Genomic DNA, 21020 nt, shown 5'->3' with positions numbered 1-21020 from the left:
CTGGCACTCTACAGAGGTGGGGTGGAGTGCCACATGGCCTGCATTACGGAGGGGCCTAGCCTACGGAACTCGCCCTGGCCTGGGGAATCCCACAGCCCTCCTCCTCCACCCAGACCCCTCCACTGCACGCAAAGTCAGCAGAATGAGAGTGTACTCACCCCCTTGTGTCTGCTGTGATGCCCTCATGCGCCCATCCAACTCAGGGTAGGCCACCGCCAGGATCCGGAACATCAGGGGGGTCATGGTGCGACGGGCACCCCTCCCACGTTGGGAGGCCATCCCCAGCTGAGCCTCCGCCGTCTTCTTGCTCCAGCGGCGAATGTCCTCACATCTTCTACGGCAGTGGGTGTTCCGTCTCTGGTGGACCCCCAGGGTCCGGACGTCCTTGGCGATGGCACGCCAAATATCCTTCTTCTGGTGGGCTCTGACCTACATGACATGTACAGGGGAAGAACAGATGTCATTAGCAACTGCACCGTCGAAGTGAGTGGCCCACATCCCTACCCTTGCCATGTGGCACATGCATTCACAGTCCTTCGTGCTCGCAGAACTCTGCCCCCTTCCTTCTTACATCCAGCCCTCTCCACCCAGCCATAGCCCATATAACTTGCACCCTATTTACTCACCTGTTGGTCTGGAGGACCGTAGAGTAGCGTGTACTGGGGGAGGACCCCGTCCACGAGCTTCTCCAACTCCTGTTCAGTGAAGGCAGGGGCCCTTTCCCCAGACGCAAGTGCCATTGTCTCTTCCAGACCGAGGTCACAGCAGCACTTGCAGGATAGGTCCTCTCCTGTCGAAGATCAGGTATCGAGTGATTGAACAGATAGAAAATGGCGGTCACGTCCGCAGCGGTGATGTCCGCGGCAGTGCGTATCATCACCGCCGGCGCACTTCGTCATTGGCTCCTGGGACCCATAGGGTCCAATGTTAACCAATGCAGCATTGCACAGCAGTCTTAGACCGCCTACCACAACGGTGTACAACGCCAGCGCAGTTACCTCACATCCCATTGTCCCACTTTAGAGGTCAGGCAGCCGCCATTTCAGGGGCCCGCATGGCTTCATTTACAACTGCGTCACACATACCTCGGCCTGGACTCAACACACAAACAGACAACTTTTTGAATTTTGTTTCGTGTTCCGTGTAGCTGTGGGTACATACCTCTGAGTTGCTTGACTCTCTGGTCGCTGTTGTCCTTCCTAGGCACCGTCAGCTGGGACATGTGAGGAGATGGCGGAATCCTCTGGTGTACCGACCGCTGGTTTGACCTTGCCACAATCCAGGAACTGTGTACCCAGTTGGAGCCAGACCTTATGTCACCAATCCGCCATCCCACAGGAATCCCTCCTCAAGTGCAGGTGCTATCAGTGCTCCATTTCCTAGCAAGTGGGTCATTTCAAACAACAGTGGCCATGGCATCAGGGATGTCCCAGCCTATGTTTTCCAACGTGTTGTCCAGAGTGTTGTCTGCCCTGCTGAAACACATGAGGAGCTACATCGTTTTCCCTCAGGTGGAGGATTTGCCTACAGTTAAAGGTGACTTCTATGCCCTTGGACATATCCCTAACATCATAGGTGCCATTGATGGGACCCATGTAGCTCTGGTCCCCCCCACAGGAGTGAACAGGTGTACAGGAACCGGAAGAGATATCATTCCATGAATGTACAGATGGTATGTTTGGCAGACCAGTACATCTCCCAGGTAAATGCTATGTTCTCTGGCTCTGTGCATGACGCCTACATCCTGCGGAATAGCAGCATCCCTTATGTGATGGGTCAACTCCAGAGGCACCGGGTGTGGCTATTAGGGGACTCTGGTTACCCCAACCTGTCATGGCTATTGACTCCAGTGAGGAATCCCAGGACCAGGGCAGAGGAACGCTACAATGAGGCCCATGGGTGGACTAGGAGGGTGATCGAACGCACCTTCGGCCTCCTGAAGGCCAGGTTCAGGTGCCTCCATATGACAGATGGTTCCCTATTCCACTCACCAAGGAAGGTGTGCCAGATCATCATCGCCTGCTCTATGCTTCACAATCTTGCTTTGCGACGCCAGGTTCCTTTTCTGCAGGAGGATGGTCCAGATGACGGTGTTGTGGCAGCTGTGGAGCCTGTGGACAGTGATGAGGAGGAAGCCGAGGAAGAAGAAATTGACAACAGGGACTCAGTCATACAGCAATATTTCCAATGACACACAGGTGAGAACACTTTCTTGACTACTACATTTCCTGTCACACTTCTACCTTTATCCTGTCTGTCTATTTCAAGCAGTATTTGGTAACTGAGTTCTACATTTCCATTACGGTTTCACAGGTGTGGTTACCAACGTGTGTCATCTGCTTGCATCCTTCATGGACTTGTGATGTGTGACATAGGTATGTTGACATTACATTTTCTAACGGATTTTGTAATTGTCACAGCTAATAAACATTTTCAAAATCACAGACTGACTCCTGAGATGTTTGTGCTTCATGGGTGTTTATTGAAGTGCTAATTATTGGAGGGGGTGGTAAAATGGTGATGGGTGATGGTGGAGGAATGTCCATGGCAGAGTCCAGTCTATTAGTCTCACAGGTGCATTGCCCATAAGGGCATAGGAAGTAGAGCTGGGGCAGTTCCAATATGGACAGGGTTACAAAGTGGGACAGTGGGATGACAATCAGGGTGGTCTCATTTCTTAGCGGGGGTCTTGCCATCGTGCTCTGTCCTGTTCCTGGATCTCAGGGACCGCTTGCGGGGTGGTTCTCCGTCTGCAGGGGGTGGGGTGCTGGTGTGGTGGTCCTGTGGCGGGGCGTCCTGTCCACTAGCGCCGGCGGAGGTGGTGGGCAGTTCATCGTCCATGCTAGTGTCAGGGGCCCCTTGGAGTGCCACGGTGTTCCTCATTGTGTTCTGTATGGCGTTCAGCACCCCTAAGATGGTGCCCAGGGCAGAGCTGATGGTTCTGAGTTTCTCCCTGAACCCCAAATACTGTTCCTCCTGCAGGCGCTGGGTCTCCTGAAACTTGGCCAGGACCGTAGCCATCGTCTCCTGGGAGTGGTGGTATGCTCCCATGATGGATGAGAGGGCCTTGTGGAGAATGGGTTCCCTAGGCCTGTCCGCCCCCTGTCGCACAGCAGCCCTCCCAGTTCCCCTGTGTTCCTGGGCCTCCGTCCCCTGGACCGTGTGCCCACTACCACTGCCCCCAGGTCCCTGTTGTTGTTTGGGTGGTGGGTTATCCTGGGTTCCCTGTAGTGGTGGACACACAGCTGATTGACGTGTCCTGGGGACGGAGGTATGGGCCCGCTGGGTGGGTGCTGTGCTGGTGTTACCAGAGGGTGGAAGGTCAGTTTTGGGCTGTGCCTGTGTGAGGGGAACCGACTGTCCCGAGGCCCACAATGGTCTGGGCTGGTCATTTGGATCCAGTTGGCCAGAGCTGCTGTCATCACTGTGGGCCTCTTCTGTGGGTGGAGTAGAGATGTCTGGACCCTCCTGTCTGGTGACGTTAGGTAGTGGCCCTGCAGGGGTGTAAAAGCATGATTATTGCATGTGTGTGTGTCATGGTGTGCAATGAGTGGGTGAGCGTGTACCCCAGTGCTAGCATTCCTGTGTGGGGCCTTGTGTGATGATGGTTAGGGGGTGTTATGGGTATGTGCAGTGGGTATGCTTTAGTGATGGGTGTCCATGCTTTGTTGTGTCATGCAGGGCTTGGTGTTGGGATGGGTGGTTTGTGTTATTTGTACATTAGTGAGGAGTTGGAGTGATAGGGGAGGGGGTGAGGGTGGGGGGGTGTGATAGCATGCAGGTAGGGTGGGGGATATGATAGATAAGATTTGACTTACCAGTGCCCATTCCTCCACCGACTCCACCGAGGCCCACTGGATGCATTATGGTCAAGACCTGCTCCTCCCATGTTGTTAGTTATGGGGGAGGAGGTGGGGGTCCGCCGCCAGTCCGCTGTACCGCGATGTGGTGTCTGGAGACCACGGAACGCACCTTCCCCCGTAGGTCGTTCCACCTCTTCCTGATGTCGTCCCGATTTCTTGGGTGCTGTCCCACTGCGTTGACCCTGTCGACTATTCTTCGCCATAGCTCCATCTTCCTTGCAATGGAGGTGTGCTGCACCTGTGCTCCAAATAGCTGTGGCTCTATCCGTACAATTTCCTCCACCATGACCCTGAGCTCCTCCTCGGAGAACCTGGGGTGTCTTTGCCGTGCCTTGGGGTGGTGTAGGCGATGTGTAGGATGGTGTATGTGGTGATGAGTGTGGTGATGTGTAGTGGTGTGTGGTGTTTTGTGCGTGGATGTTGTGTGGGTGATGGTGTTGTGTGCCTCTGTGTGGTGGGGTTGTCTATGCTGTGCTCTCTCAGTCGCCTTAGTCCATAATTTTTGGTTGTAGGGGTTTGTGGGTGATGTGGGTGTATGTTTTATATTGTAATGGGTGCCTGGGAGTGGTGTTTGTATGTGTATCAGGTGTGTGTATTTAGAATTGTCCAATGTGGCGGTGTTTTGGAGATGTGTGTGTATTTTGAGCGTGGCGGTGTGTACCGCCAATGGAATACCGCGGTTGAAACACCGCCCATTGGATTCGTGTGTCGTAATAGCATGGGCGTGTTTCTGTTGGTGTGACGGTGGAGGTTTTGTTTTCGCCAGTTTATCACTGACCTTTGGTGTGGCGGACTTGTGTGGGTGTCTGAATTTCGGCGGATTCCGAGATGTGGGTCATAATAGCTGTGGCGGAATTCCGCGGCCGCGGCGGTGTGTTGGCGGTCTTCTGCACGGCGGTAAGCAGCTTTTACCGCCAATGTTGTAATGACCCCCTTAATCTGCTTTATGTCAACATCAGTTATAATTCACAGTTGCATCTTGTTTATGAAACTTCGAAGTATGCTATTTTTGTAAAGTATGTCCTTAAAACTGCATTTCAGATTTGAACGCTACAAAGCTGTGCAAACCGTATGTGCACTTCTAAAACTAAATTACCACAGTCTGAAATCTGGCATTTTAATTACAAATAAAATATCCTTTTCGTTTGAACACAGCCTTACATCCTGTTGCACCAACATGTGCTATTAGGCGTGTTACATTTTTATCTAAATGAGTGGATGAGTTGGGAAAAAACGCTTTTGAGCTTACATTCCCGATTTGGTATGTGTGCAGCTGATGTAACCTTTGATGCACATTTTACATCTGGCCTACCGAACAGCACACTTTCGTCTCTGAACCGGGCACAAGCAAGAAAGCAGGAACTGGCCTGTTCTGAGTTACTGATCCGAATGTGTAGACAAAGGCAGTCGGATGGTGATCATCCTAAAGCTTCATACGGCAGGTTTCCTGGAGCCACAGGACAAGCACTCAAGCGAGCTCACTCCCCTAGTGTCGGGGGCCTTTCTCTCTGACAGTGTCTCTATTGTTGCTTATTGGTTTGTGCTGGTTTGCTGGGTGGTAGTGAGAGAGCGTAGCATATATAATCAATATTAACATGAAATGATTATGAACTAATGTGTGATATTGCCGCATAGAAAATGTATTAATGTATTTTGCTATAACGTGCGCTCGAAACATGCCCACGGGGAGTGGCCGCCAACATATACGGGGACTAATGAAACTGACTAATAATTATGAAATGTTTATTAAAATTGTGATTGTGCATTAACATTGAAAATCTATATGCTAAAGTTTTGCTAATAAATTATTAGGCTTTAGTTAGCATGAGTCGAGGCCTAGCTGCCTGACTCTCATATTAAATGTGTTTTTCTAACGTGCAATGTGCTGACTTGCTGAAGAACATGAACTCTTGTTTTCCTCCAAACTAGAAGCTGAATGTAACTGTAGTAGATCCATTCTCATGAAATTCGACTTGCTTGTAGAAACATTTTAGCTGAATGCAACACTGTAGACCAATAGCAGGTACAAGGCTGCCTGAACCGGTACAGACAATGGAGCCACTGACCGAAGATGTGCAAAGGACCACAAGACTATGAAATCATACCGGACATTCCACCCGCTAAAGACGTCAATCATAAGGACCAATAAAATACGTGAGGACTGTTATGGGGTGACAAATTCGATGAGCTAATGTAAAGACAATTGGTTAAAGATAGTGGGGAGCAACCCCTTGTCCAACCAAATTTTAGTGGAATGTACAACGAAAATGGGATAAAAACCCTTGACACCAGGAAGTAAAGGAGAACAGAACTAGAACTAGGAGACTGGAGAACAGGAGAGAATAGGAGAGAGTTAGGGGAGATGCTGATGCGATTTGCTATGACCCAGACACTTTATCACTCTGCATAGAGACTTGCTGTTTGGTTCTTAAAACCATTCTTGCCTTATAAATTGCCCGTTTACACTTTACCTCCTTATGATGGAAGTGCCCCCTTTTAGCCGATTGCTGAATTACTGATGGCGAACCAACTGATGTCCTGAGGATGAAGACCGAACCTGAGTGTTGACCCAAATACGGAGGGTAACTAAATGACAATGAAATTGTAATTGTCTGTTTGCTTTTCCTTTCTAGGTACCAACTGCTTCTTTTGACAGAGACCATAGCTAGATGATTTCTAAATTGGTGTTACTAAATTGTTTTGCATGAAGCCCAACATGCCAATGCTGATTTGAGGTTAGGAGAGGGATTCACTAAACTGACGCAAATAGACAAACGACTGAATCTATGCTTTGTTGAATAACGTGATGATGATACTCTGCTAAAGATAACTTATGCTGACACCGTGTTATATTCTAATGTTTATGATTCTTGCTTTGAGGAAATCTTATCAGAGTTGCCATATTGTGACTATGCTATTATGTTTCTTGGTTTTGAGACTAATAAACCTGCTAGTAGAATTGTAATCAATAGGGAATAAACTTCACAAAATCATACTAAAACGTGCATGCTTATTCATGACTGAAAGGTCATGGTGGTTTTCGAGTTTATTAAATGTCTTTGACTAATTTGAATTGTCGTATTACTGTGAACTTTGATGACATTATTGACATATTGATTGACATGTTGATTAGCTATCTCATCCTAAGGTGTCTTCAATCAGGGTCAAAAGATTCATTGGCCGAAAACGAGTCCCAAAGAGAGTAAATTAATCATAAAGGGTCGCGTTAACAGTAGCCTTGTGTCACCTACCTTGCACTGCTGCTTCTGAACAGCGAGGTATGCCCCATGGTCGGCTAAAGCGAGAGACCATTCTAGGAATGGAAAAGCTTCATGAGAAGTGTTTCTTCCTGAAATGAAATCCATGATTAATATGGTTATATATTCCATTCCAGGTTAGGAATGAGGCCTAAATGCTTTATCATTAGTCTGCCTCCCCAAGCCATTATGGAAGAATAGTGCTTCCTCTTTTCTGTTTTCCTGTTCCAGATCCTTGAATTGTGCTGCCTATAAAAGGAGACCGGTTGATCTGGGTCTGTTACTGGTTGCAGCTTGTTGCTCCCTCCAGTGGATCTGCCAATTGACTGTCTCTGCTCTTTCGCTCATAAATGTTCTCTTCTCCTTGGTCTACCTGTCACCAAAGAGGTTTTTTTTATCTGTAAATAATTTTTCTAACCAATAAAATAAAGTATTTCTTCTGTGAAATAACAAAAGAGCAACCAGGGCACTCCAAAAATAATAGGTCCAAGATGCGCACAGTTGCATAAAATATTTTAATCCCTTGCGTTGGAGAAGACAAAATAATGCTCAAAGATATTTCATATCCATATGAAGGCATGTGAGAGTTCAGAAACAGCCAACACGTGTTTCGTCCTCACGGACTTTTTCAAGGCTCAAGCGCTAAGGTTGAGTAAGACTAGTATAGAAAGTACTTCTGTTAAGCCTCACTTGTAGTATTATATCAAAGTTTGTTGAGTAGTCCAGTGATATGTAACGTAGTCCCTTGTGATACAGGAAAGGGTAAGTTTCCAAAGTTGAGGGAATGTACCGTGGTGTGTATCCGTAATGCATGATAACGCTGCTGTAGTGTGTGGAAGTATTTCTTCTATTTGCTTTCGTATCACTTCTCCTCCAGTGGCCATTTTTTGGCTGCAAAAGAGGAACAGGAGGCCCTTTCTTTGGTCCAAAGAAATCCTCCTACATCGTCGAGCAGAATCCCTTGACACCAAAGGGTATAATAAACCAGGTAATGCATATGCCTCGGCTGCTCAGATGTTAGATTACTAGCTGTTCAGAAATCCAAAATATCAGAAGATTCACAACAAAATGAGAGATTGTCAACAATAATGCATAACTCAGGTGGGAAAATAATTTTGTCAATCTGCCCGTGAATGAGAAGTAGCATAAAACAACTTCTTGACCCCTAACAATATTGGCATGCCTCACCAAGCAAAGCTGGAAAATACCTTCAGTTTTATGATTCTTTCATTCCCTATCAAACACGCCTTACCTTGCATATTGATATGTTCCAACTGTCTTTCTATATAATGCTCCCCTATAGAGTGTGAAGCCTTTACAGCCAACTGAGGTACCATTTGATAGACTCTGGCCAAAAATATAAACTCCACCAGAAGAGAGACCACATTCCATCCAAGGATGAAACCACAGCCAATGACATTAGAGGCCCAGGTCATGACCTGGCCGACAGAAAGAGGTGCAAAGATATTGATGACTTGGTCCATTCTTCTTACAGTTGCATTCATTCCTAGGATGTAAAGACAAACAAGTCTTAAAGATGCTATGTCAATAAAAGAAGCACTTAAATAATACAGTCATACACCCTAGGTAAACCATGCTGTTTGGATTTGTCCTAATTATTTCTGGTAAATTTCACAAGTATTCCCATAACAGTTACCAGTGAAGTTATTGCTTTAATGATCAACAGGTCCTACCTGCGGTAATTATGACATTTCATTGTATTTAATGTAGCTACATTTATATAGGTTACAAGGACCTGAAGATGTTAGAACGTGGCATCATGTTTACAACATTACAATATATTATGTGGCAAAAGTAATTTGCCAACATTTTATCCTTAATAAGCAGTACTCACAAAGGTTATCCTAAAACTGCATCTAATATGAGCCTAAAGCTGTAGCTTGGGATTACTGCTTTTACCATTAAACACTGGGGCGGAACTCAGAATAAATTAAAGCTTATGTCTCTCCTTCTGTTGATAAATTCAAAACATTCCTCCATTTCACATTTTAATATGTCATGCTTTATTCTCATACGGAACATTACAGTTTGTTGTCACAGGTGTGATTTTAAGTGTTTAAGATTTTACTTTTCTCATAATATGTCTGGAACATATTAATGACGTTTATCGTTAAAATGTATCTACCAGTTTGTAAAATATAATACACTGCAACCGTTCTCAAACTAAAAAATAGACCCTGGTGTTCATTATGTGGAAGGTAAAAGGGGGAATGGTGAGAAGGCCCAAAGGAAGTTCAAACAGCTGAGGGGGTGAGATGGGGGGAGGCGGGGTGTCATTATGACACATTGTCACAGGTGTGATTTAAGTTTTAAGAATTTACTTTTGTCACAATATGTCTCTCCTGCCATATCCCTTCTATTATTCCTTTACTGATAATGTAGAATCAATATAATATAACTAATATTTTATTATGGGTATTATGGGAAAGGATGTGGCATTACTGCCAGAGCTGCCGACTTTAGAATTGGAGAACCAGGCCCTAGTCTCTGCGTCAACTCAAAATCCTGTGATTCTGGGCAAATCACTTAATCTCCCTGTACCTAAAAAAATATGAATGTTGTTAGAGAGCTAGCATTTTTAAGAACATATGAGTAACCAAAATAAAATATATAAGGTGTACTAAAAGGCCTAATTAGAGAATCTGGTACTAGATATGTAAAATGTGCATGTTTGAAAAGTGGTTGACATGATGTCCACCACTTTGAGTTCTATGTGAAATAATAAATGACTGTGAAAATGTATTTTGATGAATTTTAACTACATGTACTGACAAAATATGATTAATATTAATGAACAAAACTAATGATGTGAAACTATTAAAATTGTTTTATTCTTCATATATTAGCATTAGTAAAAAGCCCCACGTTTTAGTATTTTTCCAGAAGCACAATATTGAAATCTTATGATGACTTTACTGAAATGCTTTTGCAAACATTGTTTACTAGACATCCTATCAAGATCTCACAGTGGTAATCTACCACTTTCTCTGTTCTGACTTTCTTGTGATAACTATTGCAAGTTTTAACAATGGGCCTTCATTTCTAGTAGAAAGTAACATTAGCTAAATGTCATGTTTTGTGCTGTTTTCTTTTTTTCTGCAGAAACTGTCGACCGGAGAAGAGCGTCAACATGGCCCATGGAAGAATGAAGAAGGATACAAATCAAAGGAGAAACAAAATTCAGATGGTTGCTCACCATCACACCCCATAGTCTTGTCCCATAGACACTTAACTAGTGATTTTGAGACTTCAATTAGGCAAAGTTCAGGTGATGTAAGTTCAGATCCATTTGATGTCTTTTCAGTTCAGTTCTGCTCAGTTTCTTTCCAGTTTCAGTTCTGTTCAGTTCTAGTCCATCTACTTATGATTTTACCAGTTCAGATACATTAGGCCCAACATTACTGAACTGTTCCCCTTTCCATGTTCCTGATGCTGATGCTGTTTGCTGATAACCTGCTGCTCATGTGCTCTGCTGACAAAGATTCTGCTGGCTGCTGTTTCAACTAGGAGAGGTATAACCAATTTGCGTTTGTTTTCCTTTCCAGGTTTTTCTCTTTAGAAATCCAACCGCATTTTTGTTAGCGACATAGTTAGATGTTTTCCAAATTAATTTTTGACTTATTTTTAATTTTTGCATGTGCAAAGCCCAACCCTACACATGCTTTTCGAATTAGAGTTTGGTAGCTAGGATGTGTGACCCAATATTTGATTTTAATGTCTATTAATTGATTATGATTGATTCAACTGCACAACTAATGAAATATGCTGTTATTTCTCAAATAACTGTTAATATTCTGTATAATTATTTTGGAGTGTTTAATTGTGATTGCACTTATTAGACTAAGATTCTTCAGATGCTTTGGACAGCCTGTGTTGTTTCTGTATTGCTACCATTTGGTTTTGTGCATCATTTACGTGACTTTAGCATTGTTACTATAAGGGCAAAAAATGTTTAAATTTTACTAAATTGGTGTGGTGATTCATGACCACATAGGCCATGGTGTGTATAAATGTCTGACTCCTTATTGAATAGTGTTGTTGGTTTATGGTTATTAGTTACCATTATTTGATTTGAAGATCGTATTACTTCTGTCTGAGTCAAAAGATTTGAGTCAACCTCTGAGGGTAGTAGATGTCACTGCTCTATTACGTGTCACCTTAGCCTATTATTAGGAGGTAACACACCCATAATGTGACCTTGTGTAATGTCATTGGTGATCATGCACAGCGCTCCTATACCTTCGTCTTCAAATTGCGCTATATAAAACCTGCCAAAAAACATTGTTGACCACATCCACACCGCTTTCTGTGCACCTCCATGTAATGTAGATGTGGAAATAGCACTACAAACACAATATCCCATTCCTGTACGGCAGTATGCCTTTACCCTATGATAATTTAACCTGAATACATTTATTTAACCTTCTAATCATTTAATTTGTTTTTTTAATTGGATGATTTGTGAATGGTCTGTTTGCCTGACACTTAGCGAAACTGATTGTATCGGATTTAACATTTTCAGTTGCTTGTTCACCACTTGTCAAATAGATGAACTGCGTCATTAGATTTATGAATTGTAATAATTAGATGTCTGAATATAATTTGTGTTCCTTATTATGACGAGTTTAGGTATTTTTTGTATTGAGAAGGCTTATGGTGAAATCAATTAATAAAATTACTTTAGTGAGCATTCCTGTTTCAAAAATCATAAATGGTGGATTTTCTTCTGTCATAAGCAAATCTATTCACATTTTTAACAATGTGACAGAATTCCAGGGTGAGGGATATGTGGGAAAATTGGCGAAGAGCAAACAGCTCAATTTTGAGCTGTACTAAATTCTTTTGCATGTAGTGTTCCAATCTAAAATGTTTTTTCAGTTTTACTCCTCTTAAGGGCAGGAGTAAATCCGTTTTATTTGGAGGGGGGGTTGCTAACAAACCTCCAAAATTAGTTTCTGTGGAAGGGAAACAATAGACACTCATTTCTGGAAGAACGTGGTGATTACATCTCCTGGAACTTTTATCAACACAAAATTGTTCTACTCAGATGACTGAATTCTGCTGTCAAAGAACCCAGTAACAACAAATTCTGCAACATTTTTGTAGTTAGTTGGGAGTGGGGCATTATAATCCAGGTATAAATTAATCACCTGTGACTATAACTCCTCAGTACAGCTACAAATGTAATTGCACACATTCAAAGAGCTGCGGTTCACATAATAATCCGACTGACTTAAAGGTACTCAGTAACCTCCTGTTTTGGGGCTGAGTGGTTGTGCCACCGTGTTTTCCATACCAAACAGATTACATCATAGTGTGCAGTAGTGTGGAGTTAAAAAAACTGTGCAATTCTAGTGACTTACCGGCCAGTTGTCCTCTGTTGTCCCCAGTGATAACCACAATCCAGTCTTTTTGAATGGTAATTGTCAGCGCGGTACTAGCAAGGTTTGCCATATTTGCCAAGATAATTACAAGTCCATAGCAGAACACCTTGTGGGAAGATAGTAATAACAGAAGGGCCGAGTTGGTAACATTTTAAAACATCTAAACTTGAGTCCAACTTCAGTTAATCAGAAATGGAAACATGATGTGATTCTTAGTAAGGGCGTGGGGGTATTAAAATGAGATCTGATGCACTATTGGGAGTGAAAGGAGCCCTGCTTCAGTGACACCAGCCCATTTCTGCTGCCACAATAATCACTTCCATTTTAAAATCAGGAAAATGATTATTTAGAAATGACCAATGATGACGCAGAAAAGAGGGTCCAACATATATTCATACATATCATGTAATCAAAAGCATATAATGTAGTGTGATTTTAGTAAAGAAAATAATGTACGAGGGAAATTGTGCCCTCGGGGTAGTTCGCCATCGTTATAAACTAGCTTTATTAATCATGAAGAATCGAAAATTGTAGTAATCCGTCATAATTGCAAATGAATGCCATGATTTCTTGGTTGAAACTGTTTTGCTTAGCTTAAATTTAGTAGGGGCTTAGGCCTAGTTGCCTGGTCTCAAATTCTAACTGCGTGGCTTTTCCTTGAACTAATGAAACATATATTCTTGCTTGAAGTTGTATTTTTCCAGTAGAGGTGACTAATACACTTATCTCCAAGGTTTCGTACTAGGCTGGTTTCATCCCCTTTGATACAAGGTCAGTCTGCAGGTGCGGACAATGAAGGTACAGATAGTAAAATAATTGGCAAACCATGTTACAACTTGTGTTCCAAGGCTCCAAGGACAATGTATGCATAAATGAGAGCTAGTAAAAAGACAATTTTCATTGGATAATTTGAAGCCAACCCATGAACCCTCCAATGGAAGACCCTGCAGAATTTGGAATGTTTCTTACTTAAACCAACTGGACAAAGAGAAGTCAGCCATTTTTTCCTTGATGCCGATTTGAAGCCAGGTGCCAGACTCCATTTTGGACGACATCCTGATGCCCTTTTCTCTATTCGAGAGAAAGAGACTTTAAGAATTCTCACCCTAGAGACTTTAACTTTGATTTGCCCAATCTTGCCCATGAAGTAACTTTGCCCCATTCTCCTTGCTGCTGCAAGGAAGCTTGCCCTTAACTTTGCCCCTTTGAAACCTGCCCCATGCTGATCGAACCGGTATCTGAGGGACGAAGTCTTTTCTTGAATGCTGTTTGTATTTGGTAAATATGAAAGGATAAATGTATTATGCATTGTATTTTAACTTTTAGGTACCAACTGCTATTTTGATAGGGCCCAAGTTAGAAGTTTCCAAATTTGTGTTGACTAAATTCGTTTTGCATGAAATCCCACATGCCAATGCTAATTAGAGGTTAGTCGAGGGATTCACCATTTTAATTTGAAATCTTGTTAGGCTGACCAATGTATGAAATTAGTCAAATACAGTTAGTCATATTAGTGATTTGCATTGCCATAACTGAGTGTATCATTATTCAGATTTTGCGTAGATTGCGTTTCTTCCGCCGCTATGGACAGCTAGTAATGTTCATCTACATATATCATTTGGTTTTGAGACTTATATACATCGTGTTAGCTTTGTTAATATAGGGAAATAAATTCACTAACTTTTAATAAACTGGTGTGTTTATTCATGACTGAAAGGTCATGGTGCGCCGAAATACCAACTGTTATTGATTTCTGATGTGCTATATTGAGCTATTAATTGAGTATTGATTACCAATTGCAATAGTTATCGATTATTGATCTGAGTGACCCGACTATTCTAGGATGAGGAGAGTCCGACTCGGTTAACCTCTTCTGTGCCTTGGACGAGATGATCTCGTCCAAGGCTACAGTTCCCCTGTGCCTTGGACGAGATCATCTCGTCCATGGCACAGGGGAACTTGGGGGCGCGCTAGCGCGCCCCCGTGCACCCCCCTTCCCCCCCCAAGTCGGGGATGGAAGGGGAAGACCTTCCCCTTCCACCCCCGACCCCCCCCCACCCCCCCCTGTAACGTCAGCGCGCGCGCGCGCGCTGATGTGTCACAGGGGCCTCCCTCGTCGCGCTGGAAGCTCTGCTTCCAGCGCGATTGAAAAAGAAATGCAAAAGCATTTCTTTTTCAATCACTTGGGAGGCCCGGAGGGGCTTCAAAGGGAAGGAAAAGTATTTCCTTCCCTTTGAAGTCCCTCCGAGGGTTTCAAAAGCCGGATTGCTTGCAATCCGGTTTTTGAAACCCCACTAGACACCAGGGATTTTTTTTTTTTTTCTTAGAAATTGACAAAAGGGAGTGACCCCTTGGGCAAGGGTCGCTCCCAGGGGGGGCATTTTTTTGAAAAGGCCTTTTCTGCCCCCCCTGGGGGCAGAAACCTCTAGGCACCAGGGACCATTTTTTTTTTTCATTTTTTTTTTTATTGAGGTGGGGAGCGACCCCTTAGGCAAGGGTCGTTCCCCTTGGGGGAAAATTATATTTTGGCCATTTCTGCCCCCCTTGGGGGCAGATTGGCCTATTTTGATGAGGCCAATCTGCCCCCAAGGGGGGTAGAAACCACTAGACACCAGGGATTTTTTTTTTTTATTGTTATTGACAAAAGGGAGCGACCCCTCGGGCAAGGGTCGCTCCCAGGGGGGCATATTTTCGGGAAGGCCTTTTCTGCCCCCCCTGGGGGCAGATCGGCCTACTATTAGGCCGATCTGCCCCCAGGGGGGGGCAGAAACCTCTAGGCACCAGGGACCAATTATTTTTTTTTGTTTCATTTTTTTTTTTTTTGGTGGGGAGTGACCCCTTAGGCAAGGGTCGCTCCCCTTGGGGGAAAATTATATTTTGCCCATTTCTGCCCCCCTTGGGGCAGAAACCACTAGGCACCGGGGATTTGTTTTTTGGCACCAATGTCACGCAGGGGGAGCGACCCCGTAGGCAAGGGTCGCTCCCGGGGTGGGGGGGGGGGGGGTGGGGTTGGGGGGGCAAATTTATTTTAGGCCATTTCTGCCCCCCCGGGGGACAGATCGGCTTATTATTAGGCCGAACTGCCCCGGGGGGGGGGGGGCAGAACACTCTAGGCGCCAGGGCAATTTTTTTTTTGTGTTTTTTTTTTGTTGTTGTTTCTTTTTTTAGAGATGGGGAGCGACCCATCAGGCAAGGGTCGCTCCCCTGGGGGGGCAAATTGTATTTAGACCATTTCTGCCCCCCTGGGGGCAGATTGGCCAATTTTAGGTCAATCTGCCCCCAAGGGGGCAGAAACCACTAGGCACCGGGGATTTGTTTTTTGGCACCAATGTCACGCAGGGGGAGCGACCCCGTAGGCAAGGGTCGCTCCCGGGGGGGGGATGGGGGTTGGGGGGGCAAATTTATTTTAGGCCATTTCTGCCCCCCCGGGGGGCAGATCGGCCTATTATTAGGCCGATCTGCCCCCGGGGGGGGGGGGGCAGAAACCTCTAGGCGCCAGGGGAATTTTTCTTTTTTTTCTTTGTTTTTTTTTTTTAGAGATGGGGAGCGACCCATCAGGCAAAAGTCGCTCCCCTGGGGGACAAATTGTATTTAGGCCATTTCTGCCCCCCTTGGGGGCAGATTGGCTGAGTTTAGGTCAACCTGCCCCCAAGGGGGCAGAAACCACTAGGCACCGGGGATTTGTTTTTTGGTGCCAATGTCACGCAGGGGGAGCGACCCCGTAAGCAAGGGTCGCTCCCGGCGGGGGAGGGTGGGGGTTGGGGGGGCAAATTTATTTTAGGGCATTTCTGCCCCCCCCCCTGGGGCCGGCTGAGCTACAGGCCAAACACCACAGGTAGGCACCTTGCAAAAAACACCTCTGTTTTCTGCGAAAAAATATGTTGTGTCCACGTTGTGTTTTGGGCCATTTCCTTTTGTGGGCGCTAGGCCTACCCACAGAAGTGATGTACCATTTTTATCGAGAGACTTAGGGGAACGCTGGGTGGAAGGAAATTTGTGGCTCCTCTCAGATTCCAGAACTTTCTGTCACCGAAATGAGAGGAAAAAGTGTTTTTTGGGCCAAATTTTGATGTTTGCAAAGGATTCTGGGTAACATAACCTGGTCAGAGCCCCGCAAGTCACCCCATCTTGGATTCCCCTGGGTTTCTAGTTTTCAAAAATGCACTGGTTTGCTAGGTTTCCTCAGGTGTCGGCTGAGCTACAGGCCAAAATCCACAGGTAGGCACTGCTTTTTATAAAAAAATTTGATGTGTCCACGTTGTGTTTTGGGCCCTTTCCTTTCGTGGGCGCTAGTCCTACCCACACAAGTGAGGTATCATTTTTATCGGAAGACTTGGGGGAATGCTGGGTAGAAGGAAATTTGTGGCTCCTCTCAGATTCCAGAACTTTCTGCCACAGAAATGTGAGGAACATGTGTTTTTTTAGCCAAATTTTGAGGTTTGCAAAGGATTCTGGGTAACAGAACCTGGTCCGAGCCACACAAGTCACCCCTCCTTGGATTCCCCTAGGTCTCTAGTTTTCAGAAATGCACAGGTTTGGTAGGTTTCCCTAGGTGGCGGCTGAGCTAGAGGCCAAAATCTACAGGTAGTCACTTTGCTAAAAACAGCTCTGTTTTCTGTGATGTGTCCACGTTGTGTTTTGGGGCATATCCTGTCGCGGGTGCTAGGCCTACCCACACAAGTGAGGTACCATTTTTATCGGGAGACTTGGGGGAACATAGATTAGCAAAACAAGTACTATTGCCCCTTGTCTTTCTCTACATTTTTTCCTTCCAAATATAGGAGTGTGTGTAAAAAAGACATCTATTTGAGAAATTCCCTGTAATTCACGTGCTACTATGGTCACCCCGGAATTCAGAGATGTGCGAATAACCACTGCTCCTCAACACCTTATCTTGTGCCCTTTTTGGAAATGCAAAGGTTTTCTTGATAGCAATTTTTTACTCCTTATATTTCAGCAAATGAATTGCTGTATACCCGGTATAGAATGAAAACGCACTGCAGGGTGCAGCTCATTTATTGGCTCTGGGTTCCTCGGGTTCTTGATGAACCTACAAACCCTATATATCCCCGCAACCAGAGGAGTCCAGCAGACGTAACGGTATATTGCTTTCGATAATCTGACATTGCAGGGAAAAGTTACAGAGTAAAACGTAGAGAAAAATTGATGGTTTTTTCACCTCAATTTCAATATTTTTCTTTTTCAGCTGTTATTTTCTGTAGGAAACCCTTGTAGGATCTACACAAATGACCCCTTGCTGAATTCAGAATTTTGTCTACTTTTCATAAATGTTTAGGTTTCTGGGATCCAGCATTGGTTTCATGACCATTCCTGTCACTGACTGGAAGGAGGCTGAAAGCACAAAAAATTGCACAAATGGGGTATGCCCCAGTAAAATGCCAAAATTGTGTTGAAAAATTGGGTTTTCGGATTCAAGTCTGCCTGTTCCTGAAAGCTGGGAAGCTGCTGAGTTTAGCACCGCAGACCCTTTGTTGATGCCATTTTCAGGGGAAAAACCACAAGCCTTCTTCTGCAGCCCCTTTTTCCAATTTTTTTGAAAAAAACGAAATTTTCACTGTATTTTGGCCAATTTCTTGGCCTCCTTCAGGGGAACCCACAAAGTCTGGGTACCTTTAGAATCCCTAGGATGTTGGAAAAAAAGGACGCAAATTTGGCTTGGTTAGCTTATGTGGACAAAAAGTTATGAGGGCCTAAGCGCGAACTGCCCCAAATAGGCAAAAAAGGGCCTGGCACAGGAGGGGGAAAAGGCCTGGCAGCGAAGGGGTTAAAAGATCCACCGACCTCCAACGTGTCCAGGTACAGGTAATTTATAAGGGCTGGACGCGTTATCAGTAGATGGTAGCAGAGATTGATGGTTTAGCCCTTTGGGACCCCATCCGAGCAATAGACGGAGTTAAGTTAGAATTTTCTTTGATAAAACAAGTTGGAGGGATGATGATGCCCTAAGTCCCCAATGACTTTCCCGGGATCTCGAAGCTTGCGAATGGAGGACATGGAGGTGTGAGAATGGTTTTGGCGGTTCTAGTGACGGTATGAGTGAAGTTAGGTTTTCGCGCTTGCACAGCTTATTGCCGCAGATTAATTGAGAAGTTTGTGAGGATTTTAGGGGGTTAAAAGATATTAGAGGAGTGTTACTCCAAAAGTGTGAGAGTAGGGAAGTCGTCGAACTTCACGTGTGTGTAGCGCTTTGAGCAGAAAAATTGTCCACGTGGTTGTTGATGTTGAGACGGGCCCTGCGAGGTCAAGAGACTCCGGAGTATGTTGAAAAGTGTATGAGACACTTGTTTGATGTTGTGATCTGGTCGGTTTAATAGGTTGATCGGGCGTGGTCAACAAGTCGGTATGAATTCTGAGGAATGAAAGAAAATTTCAACTTTGAGATTTGATGAATTCTAAAGTGCACTAGAATAGTTCATTGATCAGTTGAGAGTAAAGTTTGCGGGTCAAATTTTGCTTGCGAAAGCGGGAAACCGAGAAAGATGGAATAACTGCCGAGGCTAGTGTAAAATCCCTAAGGTTTCTGAAGCGATTGTATTACCTTTCCTGTTTTATTCTTTTGGTTAAGTGCTCGCGTTATATTGCAGAAATTAGTTTATGAGTGAAGCCGAATGAAAAGAGGACAAGCCGCAGGACTTTGTCAGCCGCAGTGTGTGAGTGTGACGTCACTAGGAGCCACGCTGAGATAGGTCGGTTGGTGAGAAGGGTCGCGCACGGATTGGACACAGTCCATGAAGCGCAATTGGAAGGGGAAAGGCAAGCGAAGAGTATTCCGGGAATTAAAGTCATTTATTGATTACACATTTTTAGAAAAATAAAAGACAGAAAGATGACATTTTTCAAAGCATTTAAGAGTGCCATGAGGGGAGATGTTTATATTAAAGCAAATGTAGGAGAAGAAACACCGCCTGAGGGTACACCAGCTTACATCGTCATTGAACAAAAGGGTGTAGCACCATGTCTTTGGTTGAAACAATGGTGCAAATTAACAGAGAAGCATGGAAGTGTAGAGTTCCCTATCCACGGGTCGTTTAATCTAAGGGTTTTAGAAAACTGAGATTTGCGCTATACGACATGAAAGTACCTCCAAGACCAGCACAGTTTGAGGCACTAGCAATTTGGGAGCTAATAGCTAGAAACCAACAACAAAAGAAGTTTGAGACCAGAATAAAAAAAGTAGAAAAGACACTAGCGGATGCTAGATGGGACAGCACACAAAAGGTTTGGAGATCAGACGTATTGCAGGGGATTAAATTGTTTCCAGCAATTACCGATGAAGCGGAGACGGAAGGAAGGAAAGCCACCCATAAGACAAACAGGAGTCAGTCCAGAGATAGAGAGAACAATAGAAACTCGAAAAGGGCAGACGAGTCAGACGATGAGGAGTTCATTATACAATTGCTGAATGATCGCCCACCACCATACGTGGAAAGCGAAAAAGGCTCAAGCATTAGTACTGCCCCTCCAGAACCAATACAGGGTAATGTAACACCAAATTTGAGAATATCTCAGAGGCCGAGCCGCTCCGACATGCCTTTCTCACCACAAATACCACAGATTCAGAGAATATACCCAGACGTGCCAAAATTTAAACCTGCTGATAACTATCAGCCACAGATTCAAAGGCACTGCTGTGATGAACATAACATGGGAATGACTTCTGATTCAATGGCGCAGGGAGGACAAAACTATCAGAGACCGACATTGATTCAAGCCGAATCAACACAGTTTTTGATGCCTCAAAAGCAGGCACAAGAAGGGCCGAAGTATACTCGAGTAACAGAGAGCCAGTTAGGTATGCCAGCAATGATGAACCATAATGTGGGGATTAACATGCCACAGAATTCGGGGAACAGACAGAATCCAGACGCAATATCTCTGCCTATTACTGTAGGTCCACCAGTACCACTGTACATAGAAGGAGGCCCAAACGTATGCGAACAAGGGGTAGTAATGACACAGAGTGGGACAGGGAGAAGATGCATAGAAACCACTCCAGAAACAACTCCAATAGCGGCACTGCCAAATGGATCTGGGTCCTTGTCGGAATTCAGTCCAATTCCAATTTGTGCTCCGTCAACCGTGATAAGGTCACATCCACCACTATTAGTACCGTTAACCTCAGAGACTGAAACATTACAGAAACCATCAGTAGCAGTCGACGTAACTGCTACACTGATGGGACTGAACGTGCAACAGTTAACACAATGGCTCAACAGCCTGAACTCCCCACAGAGTACATCCAGCGGGAAGGGAGAAGAATACCTGAATAAAATAAGATTGGGCATGGAGGCAGACGAACTGGTAGAGGGAACTATGGGTCTGAACAGATAAGAATCATACACAGAAGAAGAGCTGAGATACATGTGCCCTAGGATTACAAGAGAAGTAAGCAGCATACATAAGAAGTTACAAGAAATTGCAGACAGAAACGAGATCGATATAAGTAAGACTAAACACCTGAGCAGAAGTTACAG

The 21020-nt window shown here is 44.6% G+C and overlaps 1 protein-coding gene across 1 annotated transcript in view; it reads right to left on the bottom strand.

Annotated features, from left to right (window-relative positions):
* The window catches only part of LOC138262457 (ferroportin-like), a 282512-nt gene that overhangs the window by 102618 nt on the left and 158874 nt on the right, over positions 1-21020 (bottom strand). The window contains exons 4-5 of the mRNA XM_069212351.1: positions 12505-12631; positions 8373-8627 (exon numbers count right to left, since the gene is read on the bottom strand). Coding sequence (XP_069068452.1) covers positions 8373-8627; positions 12505-12631 — 382 coding nt within the window. The remainder of the gene's footprint in view (positions 1-8372; positions 8628-12504; positions 12632-21020) is intronic.

This window comes from Pleurodeles waltl, chromosome 10 (genome assembly GCF_031143425.1).
Source record: "Pleurodeles waltl isolate 20211129_DDA chromosome 10, aPleWal1.hap1.20221129, whole genome shotgun sequence".
NCBI lineage: Eukaryota > Metazoa > Chordata > Amphibia > Caudata > Salamandridae > Pleurodeles > Pleurodeles waltl.
Note: the sequence above shows the minus strand (reverse complement) of the source record. Positions and strands in the feature narration are given on the sequence as shown.